The 20,967-nt window shown below is 41.3% G+C and overlaps 4 protein-coding genes and 1 long non-coding RNA gene across 5 annotated transcripts; 2 read left to right on the top strand and 3 right to left on the bottom strand.

The window, feature by feature from the left end:
* The first annotated feature begins 1,605 nt into the window (after nucleotides 1-1,605).
* LOC119137320 (cyclic AMP-responsive element-binding protein 3-like protein 3-A) lies at nucleotides 1,606-7,860 on the top strand. The gene is made up of 10 exons (XM_037276555.1): nucleotides 1,606-2,236; nucleotides 2,738-2,836; nucleotides 3,181-3,442; nucleotides 3,669-3,799; nucleotides 4,366-4,473; nucleotides 4,568-4,674; nucleotides 5,604-5,672; nucleotides 6,195-6,279; nucleotides 6,514-6,607; nucleotides 6,813-7,860. The coding sequence occupies exons 2-10, from the start codon at nucleotides 2,750-2,752 to the stop codon at nucleotides 6,995-6,997; spliced, it is 1,128 nt and encodes a 375-aa protein (XP_037132450.1). The 5' UTR covers nucleotides 1,606-2,236; nucleotides 2,738-2,749; the 3' UTR covers nucleotides 6,998-7,860.
* An 814-nt stretch (nucleotides 7,861-8,674) lies between these two features.
* Nucleotides 8,675-10,211, top strand: LOC119137319 (relaxin-3 receptor 1-like). The gene is made up of 3 exons (XM_037276554.1): nucleotides 8,675-8,906; nucleotides 9,042-9,485; nucleotides 9,578-10,211. Exons 1-3 carry the CDS (start codon nucleotides 8,694-8,696, stop codon nucleotides 10,184-10,186), a joined length of 1,266 nt encoding a protein of 421 aa, XP_037132449.1. The 5' UTR covers nucleotides 8,675-8,693; the 3' UTR covers nucleotides 10,187-10,211.
* On the bottom strand, nucleotides 8,825-10,898 carry LOC119137323. Its single transcript, XR_005100893.1, has 5 exons — nucleotides 10,550-10,898; nucleotides 9,725-10,120; nucleotides 9,329-9,660; nucleotides 9,069-9,253; nucleotides 8,825-8,967 (listed from the first exon to the last, which is right to left on the bottom strand). It is a non-coding gene; the product is annotated as an uncharacterized LOC119137323 (long non-coding RNA).
* A 2,193-nt stretch (nucleotides 10,899-13,091) lies between these two features.
* On the bottom strand, nucleotides 13,092-16,733 carry sirt6 (sirtuin 6). The gene is made up of 8 exons (XM_037276556.1): nucleotides 16,565-16,733; nucleotides 15,980-16,107; nucleotides 15,359-15,541; nucleotides 14,619-14,678; nucleotides 14,421-14,516; nucleotides 14,267-14,347; nucleotides 13,803-13,926; nucleotides 13,092-13,740 (listed from the first exon to the last, which is right to left on the bottom strand). Exons 1-8 carry the CDS (start codon nucleotides 16,628-16,630, stop codon nucleotides 13,429-13,431), a joined length of 1,050 nt encoding a protein of 349 aa, XP_037132451.1. The 5' UTR covers nucleotides 16,631-16,733; the 3' UTR covers nucleotides 13,092-13,428.
* An 829-nt stretch (nucleotides 16,734-17,562) lies between these two features.
* cdc34b (cell division cycle 34 homolog (S. cerevisiae) b) lies at nucleotides 17,563-20,728 on the bottom strand. Its single transcript, XM_037276557.1, has 5 exons — nucleotides 19,974-20,728; nucleotides 19,784-19,870; nucleotides 19,354-19,451; nucleotides 18,612-18,746; nucleotides 17,563-18,411 (listed from the first exon to the last, which is right to left on the bottom strand). Exons 1-5 carry the CDS (start codon nucleotides 20,157-20,159, stop codon nucleotides 18,201-18,203), a joined length of 717 nt encoding a protein of 238 aa, XP_037132452.1. The 5' UTR covers nucleotides 20,160-20,728; the 3' UTR covers nucleotides 17,563-18,200.
* Nucleotides 20,729-20,967: the final 239 nt, after the last annotated feature.

Genomic DNA, 20,967 nt, shown 5'->3' with positions numbered 1-20,967 from the left:
TCTTGTGATCTCTGTGGACCTCATAACAAAACTGTGAAAAAAGATTGAAAGGATTTGCCATGATGACACACGATTAAATGACGTACAGTTATTCTTTGTCAGCCAACACCTGACAGCCAGTCAATCAAATGAGAAAACTGATTTTGCTCATTTGAATTATTATAGTGGTAATTTATTAGCATGAATATGACTTATAGTGGTAATTAGCATTAATATGACTCTTAGTTTCATGCACATTATTGTCCTATTTCACACGTCATTCTCAAGCGACTGCTGTGTGTGGTCTTTGTTGATTCCAAAAACTACACATGAATTCATAAGAATAAATAAGATCAGCTATCTGTGTTATTGTTGGTATTGAGAGATGTGCTTGACATGTCCTGGTAATGTGATATCTGCGTGCACTTTGAGACGCTTTACTCTAGATTAGACCAACAATAAAGATAGTACTACCTTGTTATTATCCTTATTACCATGCTGATAATAAGTATGTGGATGCATCTAAGTGGATATTAAATGCAAGCCAATACATTTATGAGTGGCAGTAGACTGAGTGATATAAATCAGAAGTTCATACAGTGGCTTCATGACATAGCAATGAAGGCATCAGTTTTGTTTTTAATGATCTTATTTCAAGTCTTTTTGAAAATCAGTACTCATGTACAGATATACAGTTGTCATATATATTCTGTGTAGACTCACATGAACTGTAAAATTAATGTCATATAGCAACGATTTGGTGTCGTTTTAAACCTTGTATAATTTTAAATGCGGGGAAAAAATAAAGGAAAAAAAGTAGTGAAATGAGGAATGTATTACTTAATCTCAGGTCAATTATCTGCATTCGAACATGAAAATTTTACTTAGCAAGACTTCACACGTAAATGTTAGCTAGGGGATGAACAACTAATTATGTTTTGTGGTCGAGATGATAAAATTCGGGTCCGAAGTCGATGTAATCTGTGATAATGTTTTTTTTTTATTCAACATTGCATTCAACTAAAGCTCAGCAAGGAAACATGTTGCAATGATAATCCATGTGTATAAATTTCTCGATCCTTCTGTTAGTCACGCTTGAAAGATGATAATACATCTTTGCAAGCGTGCATGTTCCTGAACATCTTATGTAATTCAGGTCTTAATTGGGTGTATCCTTAATAAAATACTGAGACAGATGGTCTTTATTATGGCAGTAAAGATAAGGAAAGCCACATGGTGTGTTACCTCTGACTAAGAGATTATACTGTACTATACACACACACATACAGTATCACGGAAAACAAAACTAACGGACTAAGTGAAATTTTACCACGTGATTTTTCATCATTTCAGTTTTCCAGATGTTTTGGGGTGGCTAAAATACTGCCTGATGATGATTCTTGGCAGCAATCCACTCATAGTTGAGTTAATTCATTATTATCACTGTTTATTTCTAACAATACAACATGCAGTTAGCAAGCTAGCTAACTACGTTAAGACCCCGAAAACACATCTTTGCCGGATTCCACAATTAACAAAACTTTTTGGTGTTGTTATTGAACTTTCCAAGTCTTGTGTTGTTATTGAACTTTCCAAGTCTTGTGTTATTTATTCCGTGTACGGCATTATGTTGAAGCACAAAGTATTCTGGCTAAATATGTAACTTGAAGGAAGTATGTGCTCAAATTTCTGTCATTTAATGTTAGCCACAGGCTAAATTACAAACGAAACTGATCTCGGCTCGGGCCTTTTTGTGTGGAGTTTACATGTTCTCCTCATGCTCGTGTGGTTTTTCTCTAACCGCCCAAAAAGTAAATATAATAAGGGTGTACTGTCAATCAATTCAAAGTGAATATTACTTTTTACTTGATCAATCAATGACTTTTCCAATGCACTCATATCTTTTATTATCAATGTACATAAACGCAACAACGAATGTGAAACCCCAAGGAGAATTTCTGCCCGGTTTGTTGTGATTGGTTTACTGAGCTGCCCACAAAACACTGGATTGGATACTGATCAGCTGGGATGGGGAACGAGTGATATGGAACTTCAACTTTGTCCTCTGAATCATACTTAGACGTTATTCTCATGCTCAAGCCGCAGAGGAGTGTATTGATCCGACGGAGTGTTTTGATTCTGCTTTCTTTTACTGATATTTCATCAACTTGTTGGATTATTAACACTAGCCACGATTCGAGGGTGACACACACTTGAGGAAACCTAAACGATTTTAAGCCGGTTTCAGTGGAAAACAGTAAGTACATAGGTGACAAGTGGCTTTAGCGCTGTATGTCAAAATAGTAATTGAACCTTTATATTTCTTATATTGTGAAAAAGTAAAGTGAAGCTTTTCCACGTAGGATCATTTTGTCAGCAAAAGAAAAAAAAAATTCTTCACTGAGCCTGGTAAAGTCTGACAATTGATGGTTATCTCATGTTACCGTTTTTACGCCACACTTTTACGCCGTTATTCAATAAATTGGCTGATATTTAAAAAAATATATAACATTTGTTTGAAAATGAATAGGATTAGATTTTTGTCATATTGTCAGATCTGACAAGCACATAATGGCTTTTAATTGTCTGAAAGCTAAGGCGTAATTGGTTTATTATATTTGTTTTATTGACACACCGATCCCCAAATGTACATAATTTATGCACTTATACAATACAGATACTTGTTGGACTATCTTTGACCAAATAATTTGTTCTAAGAGATTCTAAGAAGTAATTGTAGTAATTGTCCTCGTTTCAGGTAAAAGCTAGGATGGATCTAATTGACCTGCTATTCAGGACCAAAGATGAAGCCAGCAGTTGCCACGGCAACCCTCCTTGGACTATCACCATGTATGACGTAAGTACTGCAGCGCTACCCTGACCACAGAATTCCAATAAATGCAATGAGAATTATCTCATGCTTTAATTGTCTTCATTTATGTGGCTGTGCGACAAGTAAATGAACCGCCTTACAGGTGCTTTTTCAGATAATAAGTCCTTTCAATATTGCCAATTAAAGTTTGTGGACTCGCGCTGATTAGACACAACATGGCAGCTTTCACGAGGAATGAAAGCCAGATATAGAAGCGAGAGGGCTCATCAAGTCCACATAGAAGCAGATTTTACATGAACAGCAGAAAAAAAGTCAATAAATGACTGCAAGCTATGATTTATACATTATGTACATACCACCCTCTGTAGAAGCTGAGCCCGGAGGGAAAAGGTACAGATGACTTTTTGGACTTGGTTCTGGCGGGGAGCGAGTCTTCCTCAGCTCCGACCTCCCCGCCGTGGTCCCCCCGTACGCCGGACAGCGACAAGTGGGAGGACCCTTTGGTGAACAGCCTCCAACTGCCTTCCTGCACTTCATTTCCAGGCTTGGACATGCCTCACCTCCCATGCATGCAGCTTCCAACCTACAAGCAGGAAAATGAAATCAATTCAGATGTTTCCATTGATCTGGGTAGGATTTCATTTGTAATTCACAAGTGATGATGTCATGAAAAACACATTTGAATCTGCTGTTGGATTGTTTGACACAAACCACACTTAGTCTCATAACTATGTCACAAGTGGGGTAAACAATTTGACTAACCTTTCCTAATGTTGGCTGTGAAATAATGATAAGACATGTAAAAACTTTTGTAGGTTGAAAAATAACTGTTTGCTTACTGCTTTTGCGTTTCCAGGCTGGGAGTCGGACGGCCTCCAGGAAAAGCTGGGAATGGCGTATTACCTCACATCAAATCAAAGTTCGGCAACCTCGTCCAGTCAGACGCTCACAGTCAAAGACCTGCTCTTATCCAATCTGGGCCAAAAAGTAAGCAAAGAAACTTTTCAGTCAATTAATTTTTGTTCTGTACTGAATTCACGTGTGGTTAGTCCATATGTTCTTAAAAAGTACTATAACTTGAATGCATACAGTAATGACAATTAAATAAGATAAAAGGTTTGCTACATTTTTTCCCTCTATTCAAATGGACATTGTGCTGCTCCTTCTAGTGTGCTTATCTTGCCCACCTGGGGGCAGTATAATACAAACGCAGAGACACACACAAAGAAGAGTTTGACACTTGTCTCTTTTTGCACAGACAACCATTCAATATGAACTGAACCCAAGCAACTCATACGCAAACCAGACAAATGAAACAGAAATAGGAAAATGTAATGATTCTTATCAAATAATTTAAAAAGGTGGGAAAAGTATAATATTTTACTCAAGAAATCTCTCGAGCTGAAATCCAATTACAATGATGTGCCCCTTAAGGGCATGTGCACATATTCCACATACTGCACAATTAAATGAGGGAAAATTGTTAAATCCAGGTGAGATGTCCTCTTAACATATTACATTTAATATGTACTCTATTTGACATTTCGATATAGCAGAGAATCCCCCAGCATCCTTTGCAAGAGCTTGTTCTTAATGAGGATGAGAAGAAACTCCTGGCAAAAGAAGGCATTAACTTGCCCAGCGAGCTGCCTCTGTCCAAGGTGAACTAAACACACACACACACACAGAGTTGTACAGCCTCTGGCGGTAGCTGCAACTTATTTGCACTGATTTTCAATTGTGTTTCATCTCAAGTGTGAAGAACGCATTTTGAAGAAAATCCGGCGGAAAATACGCAACAAGCGCTCAGCTCAAGAGAGTCGCAAAAAGAAGAGGGAATATGTGGACAGGTTGGAGGCACGGTATGAACGCAACAATGACCACACACTGTCGTATTTTAGCCCACTTGGAATGAATTAGGCAGACTAACAAATGGCAACAATTTGTGAACCACAAAAGGAACTGTTTTCTCAGTTCAAAAGTAATCTATCTATAGCAGCCAACCTTTGTCAGCCACTAATCGTCATCACTGCATCCCATCTCCCACGCGTTGACACGACTGCTCCTCCAACACCCCCGCGAGCATCATCATCATCATCGTTAGATGTTTCATGTCTGCCGCTAACAATCAGCCACTCCACCGACATCATTTCACAATCCGATAATTGGTCGGCGACAAAGCCAGCCTCAAAGAAACAACACAGCTGGATGTTGTTCTTTGTTCTATTGATTTTACTTATGTCTAACTTGGTTACAATGCTGTAGTCTTATGTGCAAAAATGAACGTTATTTTCTTTTATTTTACAACATTGAAGAGATTTCACTTTGCTACAATGTAAAGTAGTCAGTGGACAGGGCGCAAAATTTAATCTCGCCATCAAAATAATTCCATACACTGCCATTAATATTTGGGTCGCTGGCAACAAAAGTGAGAAGACTCCTCAGCCATAATTCCAAAAAAAAAAAAAATCACTTTAGAATCACCAAAGGAAAAACATGACGACTGGTGAGCTTTCACAACCCGGCTGTTGTTTAGCCGAGTCAGCATTCATTGGGTTAATTTAGCCAAGCACAAACAGAGAATATCGCCAGAGTGCTGTTATCAGTCATGACTCCGCTCAGTCAAAAGAGTGATAATGGTGGATGAGAAACAAGAAGAAGCAGAGCGAAAGAAAGGGTTGGAGTCATTGGAAGACAAGGGAGAGGGGGGGAGAAAAAAAAGGGAAAACAATGCAGCATGTTATGGTGAGATTTTTTTGTTACCTATTGAATCTGCCTTTCCGTTCACTAGGATGTCTGCATGCAGCACTCACAACCTCCAACTGCAAAGAAAGATCCAGAGACTGGAGGAAACAAACAAGTAAGATAAGATTAAATGTTCAAGAGATGAACCCAAGGATGTGACATTTGACCCGAATCAATATGTAAAAACATACATGTAGTGGATATAAAAAGTCTACACACCCCTTTTTAAACGCCAGGGGTTTGTGAATACATGAGACTAACGTAAATCATTTGGAAGGTTTTTCACCCATCAGAGTAAATTACAATCTGTACAAGACAATTGAAAAAAATTATTTAGAGTGCCTCTCATGTCTTAGAACCAAATGGAGAAAATATGGTCCGACAGTGACATTATGAAAAATGGGACAGTCCTTGGAAACTGATAAAAGACGAGAAAAGAACTAATCTGGGACGCTGTCAAGATTAAATGAAAGTTCAGAACGTTCCGTTTAATACCAGTGACATATCGCCTGCCTTTTTGCAACCCGTCTATTTTGATAATAAAGTAGAAAGAACAAACTTGTGTTTTCAAATTACAAATAAAAAGTCACCATCAAAATAAATGCGGTCCATCATTTTGTGTGTCTTTGCATATCAGCGCCCTATTGGAGCAGCTGAGCCAGCTCCAAGCGATCCACCCTAACAGCTCTAACAAAAACACACAAAGAGGGACCTGCCTCTTGGTGAGTTGCACCATATTCAGTTTACAATTATCTACATGCAATATCAAAATATTAAAGGTAGCAGCTGGCGATGGAAAAGGGCGCTGCCCGTGGCTTGCTGTTGTTTTGATCTTTTTAATCTTAATCAAATGTGTGAAAAGCATCTGTTGCTGCATGTTGTATAAGAAATAAAATAAAATAAAAAGTTGTGGATGTTTTTGCTTTCTAACAGCCCTTCCTCGCCCTTTTGTGCAGGTTTTACTCCTCTCCTTCTCTCTCATTATTTCTTCAAACATGAAGCCGGATTCATACAGTCAACTAAGCCAAGGAGAGTACACTGAGACATCAGGTGTGTATTTAGGAAGTAGCCGTGATGGCAGCTCAAGCTTGAATGTAAACAAAATGCAGTGTTGAAACGGAGAAATCTGATTGGATAATAACACAACAAATTACAATTTAGAATGTAGGTCAAATCTGAAAGGCCGTGCTGGCCCTGACTTTCTCTCCACCACACAAAAACATGACGTACCTCCCTTCCATGTCTATATCCCTAGTGCCATCACGCTCCTTGCAGTCGGTCGAGGAATTGAAAGAGGTCGCTCCTCCACATCATCCTCTCTCATTCTCCGGGAGTTTGTCGACCCTCCGTAATGTAGCGGAGCAGCTTTTGAAACATTCGCCCATGGGGGAGCTGCCAGCGTGGCAGCAGCTTGATCACAAGCCAAGCAATGACTATTGATGCCTCTGGAGGAGAGACATTGCAAAGGCATACAGGCACAGCATCAAAACGGACAGCCGTTTGATTGCCTATCAGCATTGAAGTGGTTTGCAAAACATGCAAGTAACATGTTCAAGTTGATAGAGGTCAGCTACTTTGACCTGGCAGAGAATGGATTGTGGTGATGCTAGTCCTTGCTTGTTTTCTGCTTCATTGGCGGAGATAGTTTATTTTTTCTTGGGGGGTAGCTATAAGGGGGGGGGCTCAAAAATATCTCAGTGGGTCCGCAAAACCAAGCGCTCGCTTTGTTGCAACCCCCTAAAACTGCTTCTATTATCGTAGGGAAAGCCGTACTTAGAAGAGGCCCCAAAATGGAGCAAATAAACTGTAGCTAATTTTAATGAGACAAAACCGTGAAAGTTGTGATCATGATTGTTTTTCCAGACTGTTTATCCCAGGTGGAAGTGTGAATAAAAAGCTTTTGCTTTGTCTTCATCAGATTAAAATGCACCGAATGTCCTTGGTGCTGAAGCATGTTATTAGCGTTTGGGTGAGTGAGGTAAATGAGATGTAAAAGCAAATATTAGGAGCAATTTTAAGTCACTCGAAGCCACTTTCCCTCACGGCAATCATTTGAGTGCATGTATTAGCAAACTGTTTCAGCAGAAACAAAACAAAGCAGCATATTAATGTGTTTTTTTTTTTTGTGTGGAAATTGGACCTGGTTCAAGAAGCATGGGGTGAAGTTGGGGAATTCATCAAATTGACAAAACAAAGTGCCGTAGAATGCTTTTGGAGAATATAAATGAGCAGCTTCAAATTTGATTTGAAACCAGACTCTAAGAGCCTTTTAATCTATGCCAGTTCTTGTTCAAAGGAATAAATGGAAAAAAAAAACTAAACTAACTGCGTCATAAATATGTCTGGTGGGAATGTGACTTCCTCTCTTGTATATGTGGACATGACAGTGCATTCATTCTGCTAATTAAAGCAAAACCGTGGCATATAAAAAATATAAATTCGCAACCCCCACATCATTCTTCTAATGTGCATAATTCAAATTCTCATTCCAAAACCTGGCAGTGCAAAGGTGACTATGTGTGAATATGAATAATTATATTTTAACATAGCACCAGTTTACAGTTTGCATTCCGTAGGGAAAAAAAATGACTTGATTTTTTTGGGGTAAATTCCGTATAGTAATTTTGTCCAGTACAGTTCAATTGTATTTAACATTTAACTCGCATTATCACGTCAATGTGAAGTGAAAATGCATTTAAGCAGTGAATGTTTTTTAATTTGTCATCATTATTTAGTAGTGTGCCGTGAGATTTTTGTCAAGTCAAACACATGTTGGCCAACTTGGCTAAATAAAGGTTGGGAAACACTAATGTTTGGAACATTGGGAATTCAGCCTGCTTGAGCATTGCGCCCCCACATGGCCAAAAGGTGAACATGACATGAGTGAAGTATAAAAGGCTTTGGATGGCTTGGGCATCACTCCCGCAGACGGGAGGGAGGATGCGACTGCAACACTTGTGAAAACGTATAAGTAGGCTAAGCTGTCAAGAAGTCATGACAGCCTATTTGCTTTCCCTCATTTCATCAGAAATGATTCCTTGCACATAATAAGGACTATGGAGATTTTTTTTCTTACCCACTTTGGACATTCCAAAGAGAAGGTGAGTTGCCTTTAAAGTGTCTGAACGACTGAGCCATGCAAAGCAACGGCAGCTCCTCGGAATCGGTACCTGTTGGTGCGCTGAGCGCGTGTGGGCGAGAAGAGGACGAGAGAGAATTCTCCAAATTGGTCAACCCCAGCGGAGCGGGGTCCAACCTGGCTGCTCTGAACCTGTCCCTCAACTGCTGGCTCCATATCCTCTCCAGGGAATCTTCAGTGGATCTGCACGGAGACGCTGCCAACACGGCGGTAAGTGTGCAGGCTCCAATCTGTTTAATCTGCATCTGATCTTCATATAGTGCTGGTGTTCCTAGAAAATCAATTATGAGAACTATGTCAGGTGGCGACTATAAACCAGAACAATGTGTTGGTTTGGTGCTTCAGGTGCGAGTCCTCATCGCTTTGGTTTACCTGGTGGTATGTGTCCTGGGTCTTGTGGGGAACCTCCTGGCACTCTTCCTGCTTCACTTCCGTCACCGAGGTCACCACCACTCCTCCATCGACTGTTTTGTGATGAGCCTGGCGCTCACCGACCTCCAGTTTGTCCTCACCTTGCCCTTCTGGGCCGTGGACACGGTCCTGGACTTCCGCTGGCCCTTCGGAAGGGTCATGTGTAAGGTGGTGAGCTCGGTCACCACCATGAACATGTACGCCAGCGTGTTCTTCCTCACCGCCATGAGCGTGACCCGCTACCACTCGTTGGTCACCTCTCTGAAGATCGCCAGCCCGAGGCGGGCGGCTGTTCGAGCCAAGTGGGCCAGTTTGGCTATTTGGGTGGTTTCACTGGTTGCCACCTTGCCGCATTCCATCTACTCCACCACTGTTCAGGTTTGTTGACAAGTACTCACATGCTGTAGCAGTACAGTTTTTTTTTTTTTGTGACAATTGAGATTTAGACCACCAAATGGTTGCGTTCACAGGTGTCTGCCGACGATGAGCTCTGCCTTGTGAGGTTCTCCGAATCCGATTCCAGTCGCTTGGATCCTCAAGTACTCCTTGGGCTCTATCAATTGCAAAAAGTGCTTCTGGGATTTGTCTTTCCTTTAATAATCATCAGTGTGTGCTACCTCCTCCTCTTGAAGTTCATCCTGAGCCGGCGCGTGGTGGGCAGTGCCATCGGCGGGGCCATGGCAGACAGATCCGAATGCGAGCGTGGTCGCCATCGCCGCCGCTCCAAAGTCACCCGCTCCGTCACCATCGTAGTTTTGTCCTTCTTCGTCTGCTGGCTGCCCAACCAGGCTCTGACGCTTTGGGGCGTGTTGATCAAGTTGGACATGGTGCCCTTCAATAAAGCCTTCTACAACGCGCAGGCCTATGCCTTCCCACTGAGCGTGTGCCTGGCCCAGGCAAACAGCTGCCTCAACCCGGTCCTCTACTGCCTCATCCGCCGAGAATATCGGGCCGGACTCAAAGAGCTTCTGCCCCGAGTGTCGATCCCGATCCGAAACTTTTTCAATCATGCCCTGAGGGGGAGGAGAGCAGATGTAGCACCCACCAGCTTGGTCATGATACACAAAGACAATATGTGATTTTGTGGGAATACAGAAAACCCTATTCGCAAAGAATTGGGACTGACCCCTACTGTGAATAGTGAAAAACTGCAAGTAATTGAAGCCCTGCCTTGCTTTAAAAAAATAAAATAAAATGCCTACATTAATACTCACTAACCAAGAATGTAACAGAAACAACCCGCTAACAACCCAGGTTAAACTTAATTGAAATATTTTTGAGTTGCTATGCACATACAAACAAGTACAGCTATACTCTTCAACATTGTAATCACTTTTTTTCCTTACGCCAATCAAGAAAAACACAAAGATGGATAAATGTGTTTTTTTTCCCCCTCTCTCCATTTTGATACCATTTGCCGTCAAAAGAACTCCTGCGTTTACCTCATTGCAGGCGAGAGATGGTCAGCCATATTCGATGCCTCTGTGAGCATGTGTGAGTGAGACACTGGAAAACATACTGTATGCATAGATATCGTGACATTAAATAAAGGCACGTGACAAGAATTCTGCAATGAGAAGCGATGTCACCAGAGGATGAATGAGAAGACTCACAGGCTCGCCTCTGCAGTTGTGCCCTTTGGCAACCTTTCAAGTCTGAACATGGATAATCATCTACACTGCCCTCAGATAAAAGTGGCCATGTAAATACCAGCGAGACAATCGCCTGCTCCTCCATTGTGTGTACTCTGGCAGTAATTACCTTGCCAAATTGTATCCTTCTTTCTTCACGCTTGTAAAAGAGGTCACGTAGAAAACCAGTCACCATTGAATCTAAAAATAAAAAAACATACACCCTCCCCAGGTCAATTGTAAGGTTTTTGTGATGTTTAAAATAAAAAATTTTTTAAAAAAAGCCACGCTAAATCACTTCACATTTTTGAACCATTAAATGTGACATTGGATTTGTACAACCAGTTGGAAAAAAAAAAATGCTGGGGAAGTAAAAAAAAAAAACATCTAAAAGGATGTAGTTGCAAAAGTGTGCACACCCTCTTCTAAGTGAGGATGTGGCTGTTATATATAATAAAGACCTATCATTTGAACAAGGTTGTGCAGACCTTATTATCCACCGCTCATGCATTTTAATGTTCAGGCAGCCTACATTGTACAATCTAAGCGAAACATGTCGATTTTTTTTTTACCAAGATGAGCAGGTCAGGGCTGATCTAATAATTTCCCAGCAGGAGGCTTTTTGAAAATGATTGGCCACTGAGGCACAGACTGTCAATCATAGCAGGATGATGTGATAAACAGACCATCATTCCTTGCATCCTGAACAGATGAAGGAAAATGTGTTGGTCCGATAAAATTATCAAGGGATTGACACCAGAAAACATCATACGGACCGTGACGCTTGTTAGTGACAGCCTATTTAATATTTATCCTAAGATCAATATTGAAAGACACAGACAGGGAGCCAACGCAGAGATTTTATAAACGATGTAATATGCTCCTGCTTTCTGGTTTTGGTCGCGACACGTGCCGCTGAATTCTGTACTAAATGGAGAAATGAAATGCTCTTCTAAGAAAGACCACAAAGCAAAGCATTAACGTCATCAATTAGGTTTGTGATCAAAGCATGCATTAGTGACTCCGTGTTGGCACAAGTCACATGACCAATATTGAAGGAACAAAATCCACTCTTCAGTCCTTTCTAATGATAAAGTTAGACTGTATCAAAAGTATCCATTTATGCTGTGAAGTGAGTCACTGGATAAGGGGAGGGTGAAATCTTCAATCAATTGATACCACTGTGGATTAAAAAGGTTTTAAAAGGAGTTCAGTGAAAGAGCAAAATTAAATGAGGTCTTAGAAGTCGTGAAAGACTATGGGGTTACTTTTCTAACAGAATTTATGAGCTTATTACAGAGAATCATGAATTAATGAGCAAGTTTTGGTGTTCGAATATCAGCTCAGTGGAAACTCTGTGGAGTTTGGTTCTTCGGGCTTACTCCATATTTCATTTCATATTTGAAAACTGGCGATTTTCCGTCGGTATGAACGCAAGTGTAAATGTGCTTACCTCCGCAGTTTCTTTTCAGAACTTGCTAGCTCAACTCCTTTTTGTCTATTTAGCATTGCTCTGCTAGCAGAGCCTTCGCAAACATGACAGCCGCTACCTCAGCAATTCATAGAGGAAGACTTGCTAAATGTTTAATGGGCCGTGCTTGTCTCTTTGCAGACAACTGAACATTCTGATGTCCTTGACAGAATACTAACTCTGATGCAAAGAATTGTTATCCAAAGGCAATGGTTTGAAAAACGAGTCAATCGCTCAGGTTCTCAGCAGCCTGAAATATTATCTTGAAATTATTATGAAATATTATTTTACTATAAAGTCCCGTATATCTATCCTTCCTACGCCAGTGGCCTTGGCTCAATCAAGGTTGGGAAACTAGATTGTATTTTTAGATGAACATATTATCTGCAAGCTTTTCTTGAAAAACAAACAAGTGAATACATTTCTAAATGGCTCCTAATTAGAGAACAGTTGAGCGCACAGGTTGTACAAAATGTGCTCTACTTAATGTTCTTACTCGGCAAACATTCTACCTTTTGCATATTAATGACAACTGTGTAAAGAGCCATTTCCAGAGCCAAGCAGACAGGTCATCATTTGTTGGCGCTGCAGCTGCTTCATCTATTGTATTTATGATTGAATTCATGGTGAAACGCATATGACACTGGAAGTGCACTTGGGCTCTTTATGTTATGTTAATATTGATGTTTAAGAAAATGTGGAAGGCAGCATAGTGCGATTATCAAGAAACATCAGGACGTAATGAACTTATGTTAATGAGGTCCTTGAGCACAGGAATAAAATCATATCATTATGTCGGCTGGATTGTAATGTTGCCTCAGTTCTAAGTAGGCCACAACTGACTGACCACATGCTAAGGACAGCACACAGTGAACGACTGCAGAGGTTGTGCTTCCATTTACTGCCAAAACAAAGATATAAAAAGAAATTAAAAAAAAATTCCTGAGATAAAAAATATGTAGTGTAACAGTGATCTATTTACAACAAAAACATTTTCTTGTCTTATATTAGAGAGAGAGAGAGAGAGAGAGAGAGAGAAAGAGAAAGAGAAAGAGAAAAAGAGAAAAAGAGAGAGAGAGAGAGAGAGAGAGAGAGAAAGTTTCAAGAATGTTCTCGTGGGCAAAAAAGAGGTCACAAAAGTTGCATCCTTTGTGATCCAACCGATCAAAAGTTTGTTTCTCGAGGCAGGAGGCATTTTTGATGAGGACAATACCTGAGGCTATTGGTCATCTTTCACCCCCAGCGGAGGATCTTTCCTCTCCTTCTTTACTGTGACAGTCTCTTTGATGGTGGCGTCACCATGTGCTGCTCGCTTCTTCTTCTCCTCCTTAACGAGCTCACCTTTGACCTTCACGTCGGCACTGAGAGCGTGCGCGGGCTTAATTTCGTCGTCGGCGTTCTCGGGCGCAGCGATGGAGCTCTCGCACACGGTCGGCCCTTCCCACTTTGGGATATCCAACCCCAAGTGCTCCATCAGCTGCTTCATGACATCATCCACGTAGCCATTGATACGCAAGTGTGCATGCTTGTCCTGCAAGAGATCAAGTCAGAGCAAGCGTCGTCTCGCATAGAGTGTGCGGGAATGAAACGCACGTGCTTAGTGGGCTGCAGGTTGACAATAACCACTTTGCCGCCTTTGCGCTTGGTGACGAGTGGAAGGTCTCCGCTAGGTTTTATCTGCATGGAGGTGCCCAGCGTCAGCGCCAGGTCGGCTTGTCTAATGGATACAGAGCACAACGGATCCAAGTGAAAATGTGAGCAGAGACCTTACATAGTGGTAGGAACATACATCTTTGATTTTTATGAAATTGCTGGAGCGAGAGTCATTACGGCAATTATGCGTGAGGAAAAAGTGGAACAAGCAAACAGTTGACACTTCACAGTTCCTCCCCTACTTTTGTAGACGGATAGTAAAACCTTCCCAGGATAAAAGGTTGAATATTGACACGGAGCTGGCAAATGTGGGCATTAACGGCTAGTGATGTCGCAATTAAACCCAAAGAAGGTTTTTACAGTGGTGAGATGTCTTCTCTGCTGGGCCAGCAAACAAACTTAACCTGCTTGCGTCGTCTGCTTTGTTCAGATCTCTGTCAGGAAGTGCGTCCTCCCAGTCCAGTATAGTGCTGATCAACTTCCCTCTGTTGCCATAAAACATGATTGAGATTTGTTCATTTGCAACAGAGACAACAACGTGCGAGTGCGTTCATTAACCTGCAGGCTCGGAGTCCTCTGGAGCGCACCACATCGCAGTAACGTCCCGTTGGTTTGAGGCCCATCACGCCAATCACCTTTTCCCTGACAAACTGCCTGCGGAAAACAACGTCGGCAGAAATCTCGGGAGTGATGCATCGGCCACAACCCAATCGAATTGCCCCGTAGAATCAAAGAGCCTTGTGACTGTGCACATACCTGCAGCACTTCTCGCACTCCTCCACAAACATGTTTCCATGAAGCTCCGATAACAAGTCCCTGTCAGGGCCAGACAACATCTTCTTAGATCACAGTTGGTGCATACATGATAACACTTGAGGACAAGTTGAGTGTTATCGGCTCCCTCATGAATAGTCTGTGCGCGGCTAGGATTGATTTCTCTGCTTACGCCAGAGCAAAGGCTGCGGCCGTTCTCTTCCTGCTGTGTGCTCGTTATTGGGAAAGGTAGAGAAAACCAAACTTGAGGGAAAAGAAGACGCATGAACCTGCTCCGGTCTTTCATTATAGCCTGGGTGCTTAGATTGAATGGAAAATTGCATTTGTAGCTTGAGGTCAGTACATAGCAATGGAACAAAAATTGCAGTGCCCCTTGCGGCCTTTTTGGGGCTGTTGTTTGAATTGTTAAAAATGAAGGATTTTAAACCTAAATTCCATTGGCACACCTTCCAGCGAGATCAATATCAAAAGTCCCTTTAAACCACATTTAAAAGCTGGGATTTATCTTCCATTTTCGTAACCATTAAAAATTCAAAACGTAATCTTAAAATGAATTATAAAATGAGAAGGCAGCCAGCAGAGAGTTCTTAAGCGTGGGAATGAAATGCCATTATGAACCAAATATCCCCTGGTGAGTGATCAGTAATTAACAGTCATGCCTGAAAAAAAAGTCGCTTTTTTTCACAGATGAATGCGTGTATAGCGGCTATGAGCCAAGTCACCTTGGGAAGCCGGATCGCACATGCAAGCCGTCCACATTTTGGCTAATGAGATACTTGAGGTAGCCGGCCCTCTGGAGTCCCAGCAGGGCCATGTGAGTAAGGCTGGGTCGGGCCTCTTCAAACGTTGTCTCAAAGTGAGGCGTCTCTCCCTTTTGCTCCAACGTCCACACACCCTTTGGGCCCCTAAAAATAGATACTATGTTTTTGAGATGACCAACAAAGTTGAGTGCAGTTAACTGCAGGGCAGATGTGCTATGACACTGCCTTTTAATAAATCAATCAAACAAGGCCAGTGGAATATTAATATGTACAATAGGAGTAGCAGTACTGGTGGAAACATGAGTAAATAGGTTCCAAAACGATGAAGACGTTTTCAGGCAGTATTGAGTGTTTCAATAAATACTTTGGGGACTGAAAACATATTTAACAGAAATGATGTGCGTGCTTAACATAAATTGAGTGAGTCTACTACCCTCTTCTGTTCAATCTGTGAAACTACAATGGAAATGGGTGGGATGGATGAATGCATTCATTACATTATATTTACATTTGCCTGTTGCATGTGTGTCAAAGTGGAGTCGAAGAATGTGACTGTAAAATACAAAAGTGAGGGTTTCTTACCTGAAGTCAGGGATGCCAGTTGAAGTGCTGATTCCTGCTCCAGAGTGCACGACCATATATTTGGACTCTTTTACAATCTTAGCAAGAGTTGCCACCTTCGCTTTCAGCTCTTCGGTGCTATCAAATTTCTGTATTACCAAATCACATTGGTTATAAGGCAGAATATGAATCTTGCAGCTAGTATTGATTATAAGCATTTGAAGATTAAAATACCAGGTATTTAAACATTCTAAGAAAACTGACCGGCCGGGTATAATTGCAAATACAATGTGGTTCCCTCCTCCTTTTATTTCTACTTAAAAATAACATCTATGTTGTATAAAAATAAAGGAAATTGCGACTTTGACAGAAACAGCTGCCTTAGTGTATTCACGTTGACAATGAAAATAAAAGGTTCGACGCAATTGTGAATATCTTTTGCTGAGAACGTCCTAAATTTGGGTTGTACGATTAATTCAATGTACCGTTTTAGTTCAAATAGTTCATTCATGACAAAGACTATAGCAAGAAAACACAAAGTAGCAGCTAACCAGCTAGCCAAAGCTTGATAGAAAGCGAACTACCAGTCCTAGTGTTGTTTATTACCTCTGGAAGTCCACACACGCCCTTGTCTGCATACGGTGAGAGCCCGGCCGCATAATTTACAGACATTTCCGTTTTTTTATTTGATATTTAAAAAAAAAAAACGTTCTGAAAGCAGCAGATTTGAATTGTCCCCAAAACCGAAGCTGTGTCGCCTTTCTCTGACGTCATAACTCCGCGTCTAAGAAAATGCTTCCAATAATACGGAAAAAGGGGCAACTTTCTACAGTGTCGCTTTATACCACGTAGATTTTGTTCCAATAAATCTTTATTTTTAAATAGCCAAAAATTTAAAAATAAACAGGTGAAGAAAACAGGGTGATCATCATCCGTACAGCTACATGTGCATATCCGTCAAGGTCTGTCACTCTGAAAACGACCCACTATGTCGAATGTAATTGAATAATCCTGAGAAATCCAGTGAAGTCCAATTAGAGCAGATGAAACAAGCAATACTGGTGACGAAAAATACCCACGAGTAAACACACCAACACTAAAAATATATCAAAATACTTAACTCACTACTAACACATAACAGTAAAATAAAATGGTGGTGGAATTGTTCTTTTTCACTTCCAAGGCTGAAAATCTTTTGAAACCCAGACAGATACTGCAACACCATTTCTCTGACACATTTTCTACACACGTTTAGTTGTCAAGCCTAATCTCGTCACATAAAACATTCTCAAGTGAAGGTTGCAGGCATTAGGTCTAACCATATAGAAAAAGTCTAATATTGCTTGCAAGAAGCATAAAATAAAGACGAGAATACAACAGCATACATTGCAGGGGGATTTAAAAGAACAAAAAAAGAAAAACACCAATTTTGTTTAGTCAGGCATCAAACCTGAGGAGAAACAATTCTGATGAGCAAGTACTGTCCTCCCTCAGAAACCATAGTCAACGTTTCGCTATCTTTATCAATATCTTAATCCCGCAATCAAAACGACAAAACACACCCGATGGAAACCAGAGGAGACGCAGCAAACATAATTTTTTTAAAAGTAAAACTGGTGAACAGCATTTTGACCCAGCCGGCAGTCCACTTTTTCCCACTACTCTCTGTAATCGCACACACTTGTTATCAAAGCTGTAAGAAGATCACCATTTGCAAACAATTTTTCAGAAGAAGGAAAAAAAAAAAATCCAATGTTTTCTGGCATGCAGATGATGTTTGAATAAAGTCCCATCCCTTTTTTTTTTCCGTAGTTCACCACTCTAGGAAGTCGCTGAGACTTAATACCGGTAAGCAAAAATCATATTCAGAACTGGTTAGGGAAATTAGTAACAATGAAAGAAATTGTGAAGTGAATGATTTGTAAGTGTTTGCATCAGTGCAAAGTGGCATCACCCCCATTTGACCTTTTAGCAGTCAAAGAAGCACTATTTAAGTTGGCCTCTCTGATTTCAGGTCAAAAGAAATTTTTTTTTTTGCTGGTGCAAATCCACATGAGCCCATCAATTCAGCTTTAACAAAGAGCGCGCAAGCTAAGGTAAAATCATCTTGTTTCATTGGTTTACAAACAGGAGGTGTCAAATATTTCTCACTTGCAAACCTCAGACCTCTCGGACGACCCGGGCAGTAAAAGTGGGGTCGTCGCATGTCACCAAAGATTGGTCACGCTGCGGAAAAGGCATGTCACGACTCTTCGTTGCCCGAGTCGTCTTCGTCGTAGCAGCAGTCGCCGTCTCCGTCCTCGACGTCGTCGTCGTCGTAATAATAGTCATAGAAGAGATCGGACCCCTCGTCGGGAGGTGGGGCGCGTGTGCGGACACAGTACTCGGCCAGCGTGGTGGGTACCTGAACCCCGTCGCGTTCCGCCTCAACCTTGGTGGCCAACACTTGTTTTCTGCAGGAGACATTCAACAATAATAGTTTAATGGGGTTCCCCAAGGGTTTGTGTTAGAATCAAAATATTTACATTATATGTCTCTTATTTACATTTCTTAATTTGGTGATGACACAGCTCTCTATTAATCAGGTAATATAAAAATACTTTGAATTCAGCATCTAGCCACTTTCAAGTTTGTTGCATGAGTAGCTGTTCACCTAATGATCTCGACATATTCCCGATCCTTGCCCTTGCTGTCCCTCCATTTGCGGTACATGACGGAGGCATCCACGTTGGCAGGAGAGAAGGTGTTTGGCTCATTCAGCAGTGAGATCACACTGAGCAAAATGGTTCTGAAAGCACAAAGGAGGGTCACGACATTAGAGCTTGACAAAATATAATAGCTGAAACATGACATCGGAACTGTAAAGAGCATGCAAGCCAGTTTATAACAAATATATATTTTATACTGGGATGCTGTTTCGTTGTGCCATGCGATCTGTGTAGATTTGGCTTGGCCCATAGCTGATGTCATGTTGTTCCTTCAACTAACTAGTTGAGAGTGAAACTGAATCAACTGCACTCTCTTGTTGCAAGTGAGTAGGGGGGGGGGGGGGGGTCCACATCTCCTCATTTAATTTGCTTCAAGACAGGATTAATTGCCATTTTTTAACAAGTTAGTATACGGTAACAAGTGTGCTATTTTTTATTTTTTACTCTGTACTCTGGAAGACTTGATTAGACTTGATGACTGTGTTTAACTTTGGAGGCTTCACTGTATTGTGCAGGTAAACAAGATGCTAGCTCAGAGACAGAGATCATTTTTCACAGATGGTGTCGAATCGCCAAATATGGCGTCAACGTTCGTCTCTTGAGAACGGACTCCTCTGAAGACAAATGTCATGTGATATAAGGGTCTGAGTCAGAGGCAGTAACCAGATAATGACAATTCATGCTAACCTGACATTCTGGGTGGGATTCCATCTCTCTGAAGGCAGTTCTCCACTTTGCGGGTCATCCACTGGTGGGTGCAATATAGAAATACATACATCTCCATTCTGAAAGAGGAGGGACGGATTATTAATGATTGGCATGTCACCAACAGAGTCTGCTTGAATAGAGGTGGCAAAAGTACTCACATTCTATACTTAAGCGGAACTACAGATACTAGACTGGTATAAGAATCTGTTCCTTCAGAAAACTAAAAACTAGACTCAGAAATGTACTTGAGTACAAAAGCAAAAAAAAGAATTTGTACTATCAATTACATACAATCCACTTTTGATAACTTGGCTCAATGATTTTTTTTTGGCAACTTATACTGTAAGAAGATCTTGGAGTTTCACTATGCTGCTACATTTCCATGATGACTACTGTACTGTTGACACACCTCATAGATGTTGGGATGCCACATCTTAGTGAGGAATCTGAAGGAAGGTGGAGAATATGGGTAGTCCATGGGGAACTTGATCCGGGCCTAGAACGTAAAACACCACCAATATGTTACGTCACGTTATGTTTCCTCTCCACAGCATAATCGTTTCACCCGTCGCAGCAATTTGACTTGAAATGAGTTTTACCTTGAAATAGCCCCCCTCATAGTGTGTATTGGGGGGTCCGAAAATGGCCACTTCCCAGTTGTACATGTCTGCCTCGTCCACCAGCGTTATTTTAAAGCCCTCGACGGGTTCCTCTTGGAGGCTCTTCATTTCCAGCATGAGCGCTTTCTGTGAACTAGCGACATGAGAGCAATCGTGCTGCGCCATACTTGACACTTGGCTTCCCTCAAGTTATCTCCCCAATCGACAGCTGCTGACTCGTTTGTTGACGGCAACGCAGCTAAATTTGACGCCGCACACACTGGTCGAACCACCCGACACTACCGACGTGAGGATACAATGAAAACAGGCCAAAGCGAACTGGGATCGAACGCGGGTTGTGTTTGATACCAAAATCGGATCAATTATTTAGCGTCCACTCGCTGACTGGCGTAAACTAACCACATCATCGTGGCCGCCGAGTAACCAAAGCTGTAGGTGGTCTACCTTAGAAAAGTAGCCGCGGATCTAAGCCGTAAATCTACTGGTAGCTCCTGGCTAAATAAGCTAGCTAAAGAAGACTACCTCACAACCAGATGGAGTCGATTTTTTTTTTTTTTTTTTTTTACCTTGTCGCGAATAGATTCTAACGCGCTGGTAACTGGGGGAAGCGTAACTGGTCTAACAAGACACGCCGCGACCGATTATAATCTCCTAATTAACGCCCCAAACCTTTATGGCATGCGAACAGAGCGAAGAATGTTGTTGAAAAGAAGTCCTTTCTCCCCTGAAAACAGCCAATTGTGCAACGGGCTGCTCTGGGATTTGTAGTCCAGTTTTTGTTTGTAAACATTGCCGTCTAGGATAAAAACCGGGGGAAATCCGAATAAAAATGCCAATGAAACATGATGTAACATTCCATCAATAAAATACATTAAAATTGAGTAACTAACTCCTTATATTATATGTACTTTTATACCTAGGGTGTAATGCGTAGAACTACATTCACCAGTTACAGGAAGTAACGCGAACGCGA

This window comes from Syngnathus acus, chromosome 17 (assembly GCF_901709675.1).
Source record: "Syngnathus acus chromosome 17, fSynAcu1.2, whole genome shotgun sequence".
Lineage (NCBI taxonomy): Eukaryota > Metazoa > Chordata > Actinopteri > Syngnathiformes > Syngnathidae > Syngnathus > Syngnathus acus.
Note: the sequence above shows the minus strand (reverse complement) of the source record. Positions and strands in the feature narration are given on the sequence as shown.

What these genes read in the sequence shown, in the direction of transcription:
- LOC119137320 (XM_037276555.1), top strand. Translation starts at nt 2,750, where the DNA reads ATGGATCTAATTGACCTGCTATTCAGGACCAAAGATGAAGCCAGCAGT. An exon ending in AGATGTTTCCATTGATCTGG is followed by an intron (nt 3,443 to 3,668) that starts GTAGGATTTCAT and finishes TTGCGTTTCCAG; the next exon opens with GCTGGGAGTCGGACGGCCTC. An exon ending in AGAGTACACTGAGACATCAG is followed by an intron (nt 6,608 to 6,812) that starts GTGTGTATTTAG and finishes CTATATCCCTAG; the next exon opens with TGCCATCACGCTCCTTGCAG.
- LOC119137319 (XM_037276554.1), top strand. Translation starts at nt 8,694, where the DNA reads ATGCAAAGCAACGGCAGCTCCTCGGAATCGGTACCTGTTGGTGCGCTG. An exon ending in GAGACGCTGCCAACACGGCG is followed by an intron (nt 8,907 to 9,041) that starts GTAAGTGTGCAG and finishes TTGGTGCTTCAG; the next exon opens with GTGCGAGTCCTCATCGCTTT. An exon ending in TCTACTCCACCACTGTTCAG is followed by an intron (nt 9,486 to 9,577) that starts GTTTGTTGACAA and finishes TTGCGTTCACAG; the next exon opens with GTGTCTGCCGACGATGAGCT.
- sirt6 (XM_037276556.1), bottom strand. Translation starts at nt 16,630, where the DNA reads ATGTCTGTAAATTATGCGGCCGGGCTCTCACCGTATGCAGACAAGGGC. An exon ending in GCGTGTGTGGACTTCCAGAG is followed by an intron (nt 16,108 to 16,564) that starts GTAATAAACAAC and finishes TTGGTAATACAG; the next exon opens with AAATTTGATAGCACCGAAGA. An exon ending in AGAGGACTCCGAGCCTGCAG is followed by an intron (nt 14,348 to 14,420) that starts GTTAATGAACGC and finishes TTATGGCAACAG; the next exon opens with AGGGAAGTTGATCAGCACTA.
- cdc34b (XM_037276557.1), bottom strand. Translation starts at nt 20,159, where the DNA reads ATGGCGCAGCACGATTGCTCTCATGTCGCTAGTTCACAGAAAGCGCTC. An exon ending in GGCATCCCAACATCTATGAG is followed by an intron (nt 19,452 to 19,783) that starts GTGTGTCAACAG and finishes CTCCTCTTTCAG; the next exon opens with AATGGAGATGTATGTATTTC. An exon ending in GAATATGTCGAGATCATTAG is followed by an intron (nt 18,412 to 18,611) that starts GTGAACAGCTAC and finishes TGTCTCCTGCAG; the next exon opens with AAAACAAGTGTTGGCCACCA.